We start from the raw sequence: 15,589 nt of genomic DNA on the forward strand, positions 1-15,589 counted from the left end.
TGGGGTCATCCATGTCAAAAAATTCTAGAATAAATATAAAATCTAAAAACATTCTCAGTATAATCTAGATATTTTTGCTGATTTGAATATTTTGAACACTCCTAATCCTGATATTTACTGAGAATTGCCAAAAATAACTTCACTATATCAACCTAAGCAATCGACTTGAGAAAGTCCATATCCCCACTTCAGGATTCAGGCACTAAGCAAGGCTCAACCTCATGACTTAAAGAACACGAGTTCAAACCCATTACGGCCTTAGAGAGACTTTCAGGGTAGGGACTCCCTCATCTTTTTCCTTCACTCTTAATGAATTTAACTAGCAATTTTAAATTGAATTGAATCGAAGGAGGTGTTGGCTTAGTATCGTCCTCCTTTTAATATACTTCATCCTTTCCAAATTAGATGATACTTTTGACTTTGATACTATGCATAAACATTGTTTTGACTAACATTTGTGATTTATAGATTTCAAAAAAAAAAAAAAAAAAAAAAAAAAAAAAAACCTCATGTAATTCATGTAGGATCTTGTTAGATTCATTTCAATGTGCACTTAAATAAAATTCAAGTTTCATTATTTTTTTAAATAGGATAATTAAAGTTACTTTGGATTAAATTTATGCATTGACAAATGTGATACAGAAACATGTTTTAGAACAGAGGCACTATGAAGGATTAAGAAATTGGGTAGAAGTTCACTAAAAAGTGCTGCAAAAGGATGTATAGTATAGCTTAATTAATAACAAGTTGTGTCTCCTGTTCCCACCTGGGAAAAAATGAGTTTGATATTTTTTTTTCTTGATTATAACAAATATTACGAGTATTAATGAACAAAGAGTCACTTAATGATGACAAATAAAGACATTATAACGATGCAAAGCAGTGAAAGATTACAGTGATAGAAGCATACCTTTTCTATTGACTGGATTTGATTTCGCCTCTCCCTATTTACTGAAGGTAATAGCTTAACCAGAAGTTTATACATCTTACAAAATAGTCTCCTTGGCAGAAACAGCTGCAACACTTACTAGTTACAAGAAGCCAGCAGCGTCCCGCTATTGCACATGTATCAGCACACTTCAATCAACCAAAATGGATGATCTATCTTAATCACAGATCATTCATTAATCACATGAGGTAGAACAAACCAGCATGGACAACACATTTGCATTGAAGTATCTATCCACTATCTTGGTTAAAGCATCCAGGAATAGTAAGTCTAGCAGCAAATGTATGTAAGAGCTGCAGCAATAGCTCAGTTGCACGTGTTATACTTCAACTCTCATGTTATAAGGCATTAATAGGCCTTTTTTAGTTGTAAATTATACAAATTTGTCTGCCTCCTACAATTTTCAATTCGAAATAACTAAGGTATAAAACAACAAATGGTAGATCACTAAAGCCAGTAAAAACATACAATGAATGGTGAAAAGCTCTTTGTAAGGTGTTGGTTCTTTTGGCTGGAAAAAAAAAATCTTAGACCATGTTCTGAGCATTTTCTAAGAATAAATTGACTAGCAAAACTCTTTGGCAACAACATTCTTATAGAGACCAATATAATTCAAACATTCCTATTCTTACCACTCACCAAGTCACCAACCATCTTCCCTCAGTCCCCAGTCCCCACCCCTCACCCCACACCCCATCCACCCATATTAAACATGTATTTATAACTACCCTACAGGTGGGGCACACCTAACACATAATTTGTTTAAATAAGACAATAATTAGTCAGTTAAATGATCCCTTAGGAGCATAATTTGATATGATCTAATGACACACAAGAAATAACCTTAGTTGATAACAATAAGATATAACCTTGACAAAATGAATCACTCAGAAAATTTTGTCTTGTTAGCATCCATGAACAGATTACTGATACATTAGATAGTTTTTAGCCTTTCAATAACCATACCAAAAGAAAACCTTCTGATCCTCATTACTAACCATGCAATACAAAGAATATCTAATAGCATTCCTTTGAACAAGGACTAACCACATGATTATTTTTGTAGAAAAAAGATGAGCACATAATTTTGAGAAGATGAATGATGACTTCTTTGCTGTTGGTGGATTACTCTATTTAATGCTAATGGTTTAATGGAATGTCACTTGACATACTTGGGCTTAATTGGTCAAATTTCTCATTCTGAAGGAGCTTGTTTAAAATCGTAGATATATGTTGGAAGGGTCAAAAACCCAAGCTTAACAATGGTTCAAGATCAGACTTTTCAAGATGCCCCTACTCAACTGTTAGTGAGGATGAAAATAAATAGTCCAACTACTAAAAAATGCTCTTCAAATAAAACTATGATATATACTTACACTATAAGAAAGTAATACAATTTGCAAAGCATTTCCATATAAAGGCAGTACTATCTTATATAGAAATGACCATCAATTAATCTGATAAGAGATAAGCTTATAGCAAAATTTGCACAAAAATTAACCAAAAAAGAAGAAAAGGGCAGCTTATCAGGTTTTCCCTACTGTGAGGACTTTGATTAAGAAAATATAGAATTATCACTGATCAATAGAATTAGAATGGAAGCATAAACCAGTTACTGTTCACCTTGTTTTATAGGTACACAGTTACCATCTAGGTAAGAGACACGTCCGTGTATACCAAGAAGGATGCGCTAGTTGTCATATTACAACATGTCTGATTCACAGGAAAAATAGATGGTGAGCAGTCATTTTATTAACAGTACGCGCCAATTCTCCTAGAAGAACTGGAAAATAATAATGGGTGTAATGGCAGAAAAGCATACCTGTGTTGTGCAAGGAAAGAGATCCTCGATCGATTCCTTTTCGCCAAATAAAGAAGTCCAGCAAGGTTAATGATTCCATTTAGGTAAGAGATCCTCGATCGATTCCTGTGCTGTGCAAGGAAAGAGATCCTTGATCGATTCCTTTTCGCCAAATAAAGAAGTCCAGCAAGGTTAATGATTCAAGAGATGGTTATGCAAATAAGCATATAAGTAAAAAGTGACGACCGGCATTATTTAGGATTGCAGAACCTATAAAATCCTACAAGTGAAAACTTGGCTATAAGCAAGCACCATATTTTACAGTCATCGTTGAGGAATCACAATTTTGAAAGCATTTAGTTATCACAAGAGGAAATTCACAGATGAGGGAGGAGGGCGAACTAAGGATGGAACCCCTTTGGTCACCAAAGTTAGAAGGTATACCATTGTGAAATACATATAATATACTTTGTATAAGTTGGGAGAAGTTAAGAAAAACAAGAGAACAATTCCATGATGAGAAATTATAAAACTCTTTCTGAGTTCCTGGTATAATGAACAGGTCAGCTAGCTCTCTAATATCTATTACAATCACCTGATTCAAATCTACAGTCTTCCTAGCACTGACCCCAAACTGACCCAGAACCCCACACTAAAATAGCAGACAAAAGAAGTATCCTAATACACGGTACAACATTGCTGCGCTGACACAAATAAGATTCAGAACATCCTCCGATTGAGCTACCTATTCATGACAGAATCACAATAATATCTGCTCATACATTTTGCCTCCACAATTGTTGATCTACCGTCACAGCTCTGCTAGCCTTTGGTGCTGCTAATGGCTCTCTTCATTTCACAGAAGTGGACATATCAGACTTCGTTCAGAATCCTTCACGTAAACAGAAAATATAAGTTTTAGTCATACGTGCAATGTTCTCTAAGAACATAGAGAAAATAATTTATCAGAAGTGAATAAAATAAGGTTTGCTATGTTGAAAACCACCTTATAAAATATTATAATGATTTTAAAATAGAAACAATATATATATGCCCCCTCTAGCAGCTGTTTCTAAAATAACATAACATATATATTATCATGAAAACCATAATTTATGAAGGAAAACTTTTACTAAAAAATTAACAAACAAATCCCAATTAACAGTATAGAAAAGAACTCCCATCATTAAATCTCAGACTCCTGTTGATAACTTCATGTAGAATGGGAAATAGTTTCTGCTTTAATACAAGTATAAACTTTAAAGACTATTGATTATCTCCAGCTCCAATACAACACAAAACACCCACCCCGCTCAAAGATGAGGTTGTTAACTGTTTGCAGATGCCCGTTGCCTGTCCTATAAAAATAGCACCATAACCTCATTTCCCCTTCATATCGTTGCTTTATTACATATTAACAGTTCAACTCTAAATCAACAGTAATGAATAATCATTCTCGCAAAAACACTTTAGCACCCACCTAGGTATATATCACATTCGGATCCTTCCCGAAATTCAAGCCACAAATCCCAAGTCTTGAACCATGATGTCAATTCCTTCATGTAGACTTTTGTAGATGACTCTCAGATTACACATGCATGAATTCATTTCAGACAGTGATGTGTCCATATACTACCAGACATTGCAGATACTCCTAACCAGTGTTACCTAATTCGTAATACACTCTAGTACGTGGAGCAAATATGAATATGCAATACGCTAGGTGGGAGTATTATAATGGTTTCACGGTTTTTTGTAATATGATATTTTGGGGTCATAATACGCTAAATAATAATACTAATTCGCTAATTAGTTTTTTAAATAAAATTTTTATAATTCCAAAACTTTTAAAATGTACCCAACAACATTCATAGCCTTAATCCCAAAAGATGGGATCGGCCAACTTCATGTTTTTCTCAACTTTTCCCATCTAATTCAATTTTGATCTTCCTCGGCCTCTTTTAAGATCCCTTGCTCCCAACTCTTACTGGTGCGTCTTCCAACTATGAAATATCCCTAAATCATCAAAAATTAGATTTCTCTCTAAGTCATTTGTTTCATCTCCACTGTAAAATGAACATAGTTCAACAATGGATTATGTAAAACCCTTGCTATATCCTCCATTCCTTATTTCAGGATGTAACAAGTCAATCAAGGCAAGTGTATTACTTAGGACTAGGAGTATAGTTGCATACATTTGACATCCACATCCAATTCAACTCTCAACGTAAGCCTAGTGACTGAATTAAACGCCAATTATGATAATGGAAATAATACTTACCCGTTGTGCTACTTTTATATTCAGCATGCATCCTGATAAAAATACTCTATATTGCCACATTTTTAGGATATTTAGGTCTGAGTACCATAACCGAATTATTGAATGTACACTTCTAATCACAACCATAAACAGTACAATCTTATAGCACATGAGCAAGTAATACAAAGGTCATATGCACTGGAAACTTGGAAAGTGGGCTAACCTTTTAACTTTTATGGTAGATTGGAAATATTTTGACAAACAGCTCGCTTCAAATCTAAGAAGATACTGCATCCCATCGCCAGATTGTTCCATCTTCACAGCAAGCTAGAATAGTGCTGCAGATGAAAGATCATTTTCAGCATATTTCATACACAAAATATATCAGGAAGTCAATTTTTATCAAAGATTTTGACTACGAAGTCTTCATTACCTTCCATCAAATGACATGGCAGTTTGTCTAATAGGTGATTTTGATTGGAGATGTGAGAGCCTAATAGAAAAAGAGAATGTTGATGATGATGAAGACCCAATAACTAGCACGATAAATTCATCCTAGAAAAACCAACGTCAAATCTACAAAAAACATACTTTGCAATCAGAACAGGGGGGCAGGATTGCAGCTCCCAGATGTAGATCCTCCCTTCCCTATTGCCTGGGAAAAAATAGTATTAATGACCTAGAAAAACAGAATATTGATACATAAAGAACATTATATAAATAAAATAAATATCAAATCAGCAAAACTGTACAATCTATCAACAGTAAGCACTTGAGTTATCATCTGTTAATTTGTAACTATTATCCTACGCATCCCCCTCCACTTCTACCTCTCCCCACCCCCACCCCCCGGCGGCAGGACAGGGAGAGGGGAGGAGGTGAATTCAATAGGAAGAGAGGACAAGACAAAAACTTGTTAGATTTGATAGGTAAGGAGAACGGTTCAAGGCATAAGGATGCAAAGATTTGAAGTTAAGCTATGGGTTGATTGCTTGGTGCTAAGCAATGATGGATAGGGCAAAGGGCTGACTAACTGACTTCAATTAGCATATCTCAAAATCTAGAAATGATGTTGAGAAGATTCAAGTTAGAGGTGATAGCTTGTCTCAAGAGCTTTCCAACAATTGGTCATAAACTCGATTTGAACAAGAAACAAGAAAGTATGGCCATTTTATGAAGAGTTGTCTGCCTGCCAAAAAGTTCGGCCCAACATGTGGGAGGTTCGCCCAAACTGTAAGAGAAAAGCGAGTATAAGTCACTAGGGACCCGTTCTTTAGAGCTGCTCCGCTATGCTGAAATCTGTTCTGCTCTGCTGTGCCCTGCCTTGTTGCCTGCGCTGCTCTTGATGATTAATATTAAATAATAAATAATAATTAATATTTAGAATTAATAATATTATTAAAAATTAATATTTAATAATAATATTATTAAAAATTAATATTTAATAATAACAATTAATATTTAATAATAATAATAATAATAACAACTTTACAAGTTCAAAGAATTCCCAAAAAAAAAAAAAAAAAAATAAATAATAATATAATAATAATGATTTGCCCGAACCTCTTGGTGGTTTGCCCAAACTAAGCCAGGTTCGCCCGAACCCAACTGCCCCTGTTTTACCTAGTTTGCAATTTCGTTCTTTGCGATTAAAGGATGTAGATGCTTTACGACCGTAGGGATGTTTATTATGCCTTGCACTATATATGCTCATGTTATATCATTAATTAGGTCATGATGTTACATTGATTAAGAGAAAAAAAAGCCTCTTGCATTTATTCGTACTTTTAGGGTTTAAAAGAGGTAATAGAGAGAGATGTGAGCTTTCATGGTTGTTTGGGAGCTTGTAATCATCTTCATCATCGAATTACTTCATACTGGATTGGTGGGTTTTCTCCCGGCGCTTGGGTTCCCACGGTAAACTCTTTCATGTTTCATTGCTTACTTTTATTCGCTCTTCGTTATTCTTGATTGTCATTAATCAAATTCATGTTAGCGCAAACATTAATCCTTTCAAAATTATGCTCCAACACCACTAAAAATAAACGATCGATGAAAAGAGAGCTGAAAGTACCTGCTGCTACAGCATTGTAATGAAAATCACATGAGAACTTTATGAACCAAATATCACAGTCAGGAACAGGATATTTCTGAAGAATGTCAACTGAACCCTACAAAATATTGAAAATCAATCATTAACAATTTTCATCAAAAGTCAAAATCAGGGTCCAGTCAAAGAACATCAAGCTATTTTAAAAACCAAAGAATGTCTTGCAATAATGATAGATAATAAATGGTAGACAAATCAGCCTTCTGCAAATATCACATTACAAAGAACATCAGCACTGACCTCGCCGGGAGATTGCTCCTTCATAATTGGCTCCCACAATATAATCTCATTGTCAACACTCTGATCAACAAATAAACAACATAATCAGCAGAAGATTCACATTACGATATTACATGCCTATCCAGCCAAGATAACATTAAAGTTGAACTTCTCACATCATGTATGATTGGCATATTTTAGAGAAGTTTGTCAGATCCCTTCATCCAAAAAGTCCAATCTCTTTTTGTTTGTTTTTTTAAGAATGCAAAGGCTAATTAGAGAAGAGAGGGGAAAACACTAAAATAAATTAACAGAATGTACATCTACAGTGTCAGACTGTCAGCAATACATAATTTCAGGACAACACTATTCATTCATCCCTGTAGAAGTTTTTTTAAAAATAAATAAATAAATAAATAAATAATTACAGTCAAAAGAGACTAATCAATATTCATAAAATTTACGATTAACTTGGTACTTGACAGTTGACAGAAAGGAGAGGGAACTGCTAAAAAAAGAGAGGAAAATATGGGAAGACTCCTAAAACTCGTAAGTTATTTCTTTCCAATTATAGGGGGAAAAAACCTTCATTTTCCTCCGATTTCTTTACAATTAAAAACCAAACAACGCAACCCTTTCAGTTCCTAGTCCTTCTAACTATACTAAACAATTCACTTTCTTTCCTTCACTTCACTTTTATATATCCTATCCAACATCCAATTAAATCTAAACAAACACAAATTGTTAGAAAGATGAAAATTTATGACATATACAAAACATTTACCTTAGAAAGGACGAAATCACCAAGCCACCTTGTACAGTCAACATAGTTTGTATGAACTGAAGCAATAAAGATCTGAGAAAAAAAAAATGTGATCATGTTAGGTCAAGATGGAAACATTCAGAGATGATGGGGAATAAAGCAAGGGAGGACACATATAAATAACAGCAGGTAGATGAAAGACAACAGGGATTGACTGGGTATATAGCAATGATGGGAGGTAGGGAATCATCCACTTACAGGGAATTGCACATATTTTGTAGGGAATTTTGATGGAAGATCTGTCCATGTGAAAGATTTTTCCACATATGTCCAAAACTCTGCAACAAAATCAAAGGAAAAGGGGGTAAATGAACTAAAAAATAACAGTTGTGAAACAGCAAAAAATATATGCAACAATTAACAGACAGAAAACACCACACACACTTATGTTCTGGTTCCTTCTATTTTGGAGAAGCACAAAAGACTGTGAAAGTAGATTACTATCATTATTTTGAGCAGGTTCTAGCTCTAAATTTCCTTGTCCTTCCTTCTTCACCTAATAGTCTTTTATTTTATCACCCAAAAGTACAAAACACATGCCCAGCAGACAAAACTAAAACTAACACCAGGCCAAGCTGGCCCAAGGTATGGCATGGCACGTTACTGGGCATGTTGGGCTGTGGGCCAAACATAGGCCACTTTTTGTTGAAAAGTTCAACATGTCACAACTATGCATGGAAAAATAAGAACAGCGCATGTGCTAAACCTAAAATTAAGCATCCAAGCCCAGCATAATGGCATATGCCTTTAAATGTAATTTATCTGTAAATATATCACACACATACTAGGGCTTGTTCTGATTGACTGAACTGAGCTGAACTGAATACTTTATGAGAGAAGGAAATTAAGAACTGAACTGAAAATAATCTGAAGAGAACAGGCCCTTTAAGTTAACTTGATATCCCATAATTTTCTATTCACCCTCCTAATCCTTTTACATTATTTTTTTTTTAACCAATAAATGGTTCAAAATAATGACATACCCATCAAAATCTCACACCCTTGTCCATGTGTCAAATGTCACACGTATATTTAAGAGTTGGGAAACCTTATCACATTTTATAACTTATTCGCCTATAGGGGGAAGGGGGAAGGGAAGGGAAGAGACACATAATAAGACTATATCCATGCTATAGATTACAGGAGATGCACGTGCTTGCATATTACATAGCGTCAAGAACATAACTGAAAGGAACTGTAAATGAAGAAATAAAATGGATTATCAAAGTAAGGATGAATTAAAGAATGCAGTCCATGTTTTGCAGAAGGAGGTATTGAAACTGGTACAATGTAATATGCATCATTTGCTTAAAACATAAAAGTTGGATGAAATAGAGAAAAAACGTGGTTCTTTTCTAAGGTCAACAACCGTAAATGACCAAAGAGCAAGCAAGCAGGCTACAAGTGTGCTCACTAAAGCAAATCTACAGTGGTAGGTCAGCAATTGTTTGTCTCAAATACATCATCAAAATATCCTTGGTCAGCACAACTTCATCTACCACAATCCACTAAATACCAAGGACCTGCTTCAAACAAACAGATTCTGAGAATGCCGATGCTCTAGAGGAAAAGTATGCCCTAAACCAGCTCTAACTATATCATAACAGAAGAAATAAACACAACCACAGTGCTCCTACAGTCCTACCACAGAGAACAAACAGTAAGATACAATGTGAAAGAGTATGCGATTTTTCTCTATTATTGACTCCTCTCTTCTTTCCTTCCCCCTTTTTATATCATTTTTTATCATAAACTTTGATTTCTTTTCTTCAAATTTCAACTATCATTACAGGTGGAGTGCGAGAGATGAGGAAAAGCTCCATTACCATTCAAGAAAATTGGTTCAACAGTTATACACTTATACTACTTAAAATTATTACCATAATAATGTCATGAAGAGATAATATCAGAGAAAATTCCATTACCCTTCATTGACCAGATCTTAATAGTGTTGTCCATTCCACAACTTGCAATCCGATAAATATCAGAAGGGTGGAAATCCTAAGCAAAAAACAAAAGAAAAAAATCACTACGAGAATCATTTGTTTCATCATCACAACAGAAACTGCAAGCAAATGAAAGGGGGAAACATGTGCAAAGAGAACGGTCCAGATCATCACACCAAAAACTCACCACACTCAAGACTTCATTACGATGACCCCCAGCTCCGGCAAATACCAAAATGCATATTCCAGTATGAACATTCCACAGACGAACTGATTCATCCTGATTCAATTTTATAATTAATTATTAACTCTAACCAAGTCAAAAATTTCAACTTTCCAAAGTACTCACTTTGCTGGCTGACAGTATAAGCGATGGTTTCAGGGATTGAGTCTTGATTTCATTAATGGAGTCTCCATGACCAACGTAACTCTGTAAACATTCAAGATCATTGAAAAAATTAGCTTGTGAAGAATACCTGAATGAGAATGTCTAGTGGGATAAACCTAAACTACAAACATACCACCCTAACACAAATAACAGCAAAAATTAGATATATAAAGGGAAAATTTACAGATAATAAGGAAAATTACAAAGAAATCGGCATCACTCATTCCAAGCAGGCAAATTTTCACAGTTGAAACTGTAGAGAAAAAACAATGCCCAGCATGTAACAGATCATGATCACTAATCCTTATAAAGATATCTTTCTCCAACTCCTAGTACAAATCATAAATTATGACCAATATCAAAAGCAGCACTTCATGAAATCGAGTTAATCAACCCACAGCATTTAAGGTTAATTATTGTTGCACAAGGTCAGGTTCAAGTACTAGTGTACTACTCCAAATATAAAAAATAAAAATAAATAAATTAAAAATAAAAAGCCTCACATTCAGTACATAGTACCTTATGTATCTTCTCATGTGCAACATCAATTACACGAATTACGCCATTGCTACCACCAGCCACTAACAGTGGAGCACGATCAACATCACAAGCCCAGCTGACAGTATAGAAAGACTCCTCCTTCTGATCAATATGGAATATTAGTTGAGAGTTAAAATGGATAAATATTCAAGTTAGGTGCAAAAGAGTGTTTGTTCTTACATCATCGTCAACATAGGATTGGAGAACAGCAATTGTACCACCTTCAAGGCATCTATAAATAGTTACCTGGAGAAGTATATGGATTTAACACTCACTGTTAATAAAGAATAAACTACAACCTGCAATTGTGAAGTGTATAAACACGGAGTTTATGCTCCAAATTTGACTAATACAATAAATATAAAAGACCAACTACAAAGATTCTCACAGTGGTCAGTCAAAAGTAAATCTTGTATAACATTTTAAAAACTAAGAGTAGTTAAAATTACATCAAAAAAAAAAAAAAAAAAAAAAAAAAAAAAAAACTTCCTATTTATTTTCCATACTCTTCCTTTATGCTGAAATCACCTAAAAATATAAATTAACAACCAACAGATTAGAATTTGGCAAATGTGTATTCCTATGACAAAGACTAAAACTTTATGATCAAACTCATAACAAAATATCCTAAATGGAATTTTCATCATGAATCACACCATAATTAAAGCTTTACAAATGACTTAATATTAACTTTAGAGTAGAGGCCTCTCTCCATTATTACAATTTATTATCACCTACCAAACAGGCGGTCCTCGAGTTGATTAGGCCATCGATAATTTCAACCCAAGTGAGTAAAAATAATCTCCCTTCCTTACCACCATTTATTACCGCTTACCAAACACTCAAACCGCAAATAAATCATAATTTAAGCTAAAAATAAATCAAAACAACCAATTGTACCTTACATTACCACCATATAATACTGCCTACGAAAAGGGTCAGTTAAATTATCAATAATTAAAGGTCACAAATATCAACCAACTCAATAATTCAATCAAATCAATCAAAATTGGGTAAAGGGGTCTAATTAATTACAAGAAAATACAATTACACAAAAATCAAAATCAAACATTAACAAATCAAAAAAAGTAAAGGGTTACCCTATTGCCACCAACAGTGGCGAAGACATTGTAGAAGCGGGAATCGATGAAGTTGAAAACGACGGCGTATAAAGGGCGTTTGCCTTCTTGAAGTCTGTTAGTGACTTTGTAATCTTTCTTCTTGGGAGTGTTGAGAGAACCCACCACTGGTTCACACCCTACTGGAATTTTAGCCATCTCCAAATGCAATAATTATGATTATTACCTTTAATTTTATTTGATTTTTTTGTTAAACCCTTTTTGCAATTTGTTTTTATGAAATTGCAATTGGGAAGAACAGGGAGGAAGGAGAGAGAGGGAACAAGGAGACGGAAAAAAAACACACACTTTGAAGAGCATGTATTTTCACTTAATAGTCAATAAAGTGACAATTCGGGTAATTAAGTAATTGCCGGCGCGGATTTTAGTTCTAGAAAATGGGTCAAATCAATTACTTGTCGTACTCCCTCCGGTTTTTTTTTTTTTTTTTTTTTTTTTTTTTTTAAGAGAAAATACAATTTTATCTTCATGATAAACAGAAAAACGTTTATCTAGTGGCATTATCTATAGTAATATACTACATATAAAGTGAAAGGGGGTTTTGGGATATAAATTTCACTTTCATAAAATACCCCTTTCATCTTTTATAATTTTCAAAAGAAAATTACCATAATTTTAAAAATATAACTACCAAAAAAAAAAAAAAAACCTACCACCCTTTAATTTATTTATTTTATTAATTTTTTTTAAGGGAAATCATATTTTGCACGAACATTATAATGTATTCATATCTTACTTTTAACCTCTATGATTTCAACAATTTATAAACCGAGTCATGCATAGTAATTTCTTATGTTGCACACGCAATTTGCGTGTGTCTCACAACTTGTTGTAAATAAATCAAAAATTTTTGTCAAATGTGGACCCTAATAATGTTGATTTATTTACAGAAACGCCATGAAGACTGGGATTTTATATTGATTTATTTACGAAATTGCCGTAAAATAAACGTTTTTTTTTTATCATGAAGATGAACTGGGGCTTCCTCGTTTTTTATTAGAGTTTCATTTTTCACAGGAATTCTTAAACCATGTGATTGGAAGTATTAAATTATATTATGGAGAAAATAAAAATAAAAATAAAAAAGGTTAATAAATGTTCAAAAGAAAAAATACCTAAGAAGAAGAAAATTGAGGAGAGAGAACATATGGTTAAAAAAAAAAAAAGGAGAACATATGTTGGTGGATTCATAAATGCCAAAAATATTTAGAATAAATTTTGTATACATCCGGTGTACAGTAATTTCCTGCACATCGTGGGTCACCACTTTTTATCAAATTTAGGGTCTCTTTTATAATTTTTGGGTAACTTTTATCAATAAAACATAAATGTTTCGTAACTTTATTTATGTTAGAGTAACTTTAATTCATATTAGGGTAACTTTTGCTCATTTTAGGGGTAACTTTATAATGAATGCACAATATTTATTGTACATCCAATTTTTTTTAAATGTTATAAAAAAAAAATCAATAAAAAATGAGAATAATTTGGGGATTAAATTAGGAGAATGAGATTAAAATTGTAAAACACACTTACTATAAAGGAAAAAAATTCTAACAATCAGACTTTAATTTTGATTTGCCAAAAAAGAAATAGTGGACTATAATAAAAGGACGGGGGGAGTATTACTTTTTTTGTTCCAATTTTTAGGTTTTTAATAATGTTTCCTTTTTCTGAGAGGAATTTTTCTCCCTCGAAAGAAAGGGATTCCAATTTCCTTCGAAAGATAAGGGTTTTTTTTTACCTCATTCGAAAGACAAGGTTTATCTCTTGTATTTGAGGGAGAAATTTCTTAATTTTTTTTAATCCATGAATTAGATCTAATGGATTGTCATAAAATTATTTCGTTGGTGAAAAAGTTATTAAGTTTTCAAATACATATAGATGAATCAGAAAGAAATCATCCTCACGGCTACAAAAAATCGTTACATTATTCTCTCTCCAATAAGGTTGTATTTTCCAGCGATATAAGCGGGAGATGTTTTACAATGTAAGATCTACTCGACGATCGTAGTTTTTAGGAAGGAAAATTATTTGATTCAATATCTTATGTACTCAGTATTTTTTAACATCGAATCTCTATAGTAAATGTCGTACGACTTTTAATTAATGAAATATTTTTGCTATTAAAAATAGAGATTTAGTCACGTTTGCCAATGCACAAATTCAATCATTAATATCTTTAATTACCAATAAGCAAAAATTATAAAAAGTTGATATTTTGAAAATATACATTGTGACAAATCTAACGAGATTCCAATTGACTATATTTTTATTTACATATAAATCACAAAACATGATCAAAGGGAGGTGTGTGAATAGTGCTAAAGTTAAAACGTGTCAAGTCTGTCAACTAATAAAAAACGGAGGTAGTATATATTTAGAAGAATGAATATACACCCAGTTAATGCATCTTCTACCGATTGCATCATGATACTACTACAATAGTATTCTGTATGTATTGGTTAATTTGAAAACATATCAGTTTGCAATTAACCCTTGGCCCACAAATAAAAGCATTGGAGATATACAAATAAACCTTATCTTAGCCAATTACTATTATGTTTTGGTGCATTTCAACAACAAACAATGGCTTCCTCCATTCTCCAATTTATCTCCCAAGCATCTACCCTTCATATAAACCTCTTTCACCACCCAAATCAAATTTCCCATAAATTTTCACACTTATCACCTTCATTCCCAATAACACATCAGAAACTTCATTCATTCTCAATAAAATGCACTGCAAACTCCTCACCATCACCACCTGAACAGGTAGCAGCCGACAACTTTCCAACACCAAGCCCAGAGAATGAGGCCACAACTCCTGCAGACAAGTTTCCCATTGAGAAGAGAAGACGGTCCGAGATAATCCGTGATCGAAAGGCTCGAAAAGAGCTCGTAAAACCGGAACCTCCCAACTTTGAGATAGGGTGGAAGAGGACCAAACCCATCAACCTAGAGAAGCCTACAGGATATGTGATCATGGATTTTTTGGACAAGTTTGAAGGGTTGTTGAGTCGAGAATTCGGGTCGACAGAGCTGCTGGCTAAGGCAGGAGAGATAGTAGCAGAAAGAGCAAGAGAAGAAGCAGAAGACTTGAGAGATGAAGGCAAAGTTGAAGATAGGATGGTCACTGAACTTTTCAGAGTGTTGAAGTTAATGGAGATGGATTTGGCAATGGTTAAAGCTGCTGTTAAAGAAGAAACTCTTAATGAGAGGCTTGAACAAGCTAAGGCTAGGTGTAGGCAAGCTATTCTGGTTGCCAAATCTTTTTGATAATTGTTTCAATAGCTAGGAGAAATGTTGTAAATTGACAATTATAAAATACAGTTTGTCAGTTAAGTTACAGGAAATTGTTGCTCCTATTTTAATTTCCTTTGTTTTGACAGTAGGTAATCTAAGGGAGTATAT

At 33.7% G+C, this 15,589-nt stretch overlaps 2 protein-coding genes across 2 annotated transcripts; one reads left to right on the top strand and one right to left on the bottom strand.

Annotated features, from left to right (window-relative positions):
* Nucleotides 1–3,244: 3,244 nt before the first annotated feature.
* LOC145627296 (polycomb group protein FIE1-like) lies at nucleotides 3,245–12,440 on the bottom strand. The gene is made up of 14 exons (XM_081679690.1): nucleotides 12,137–12,440; nucleotides 11,217–11,282; nucleotides 11,016–11,138; nucleotides 10,458–10,538; nucleotides 10,296–10,388; nucleotides 10,088–10,163; nucleotides 8,361–8,440; nucleotides 8,124–8,195; nucleotides 7,361–7,420; nucleotides 7,085–7,181; nucleotides 5,602–5,665; nucleotides 5,444–5,503; nucleotides 5,234–5,348; nucleotides 3,245–3,642 (listed from the first exon to the last, which is right to left on the bottom strand). Exons 1-13 carry the CDS (start codon nucleotides 12,311–12,313, stop codon nucleotides 5,288–5,290), a joined length of 1,110 nt encoding a protein of 369 aa, XP_081535816.1. The 5' UTR covers nucleotides 12,314–12,440; the 3' UTR covers nucleotides 3,245–3,642; nucleotides 5,234–5,287.
* A 2,238-nt stretch (nucleotides 12,441–14,678) lies between these two features.
* LOC145629352 (protein CHLORORESPIRATORY REDUCTION 41, chloroplastic-like) lies at nucleotides 14,679–15,549 on the top strand. The gene has a single exon (XM_081681929.1). It carries the CDS (start codon nucleotides 14,765–14,767, stop codon nucleotides 15,452–15,454), a length of 690 nt encoding a protein of 229 aa, XP_081538055.1. The 5' UTR covers nucleotides 14,679–14,764; the 3' UTR covers nucleotides 15,455–15,549.
* The last annotated feature ends 40 nt before the right edge of the window (nucleotides 15,550–15,589 follow it).

The sequence above is a fragment of the Chenopodium album genome, chromosome 4 (genome assembly GCF_948465745.1).
Source record: "Chenopodium album chromosome 4, dcCheAlbu1.1, whole genome shotgun sequence".
NCBI lineage: Eukaryota > Viridiplantae > Streptophyta > Magnoliopsida > Caryophyllales > Amaranthaceae > Chenopodium > Chenopodium album.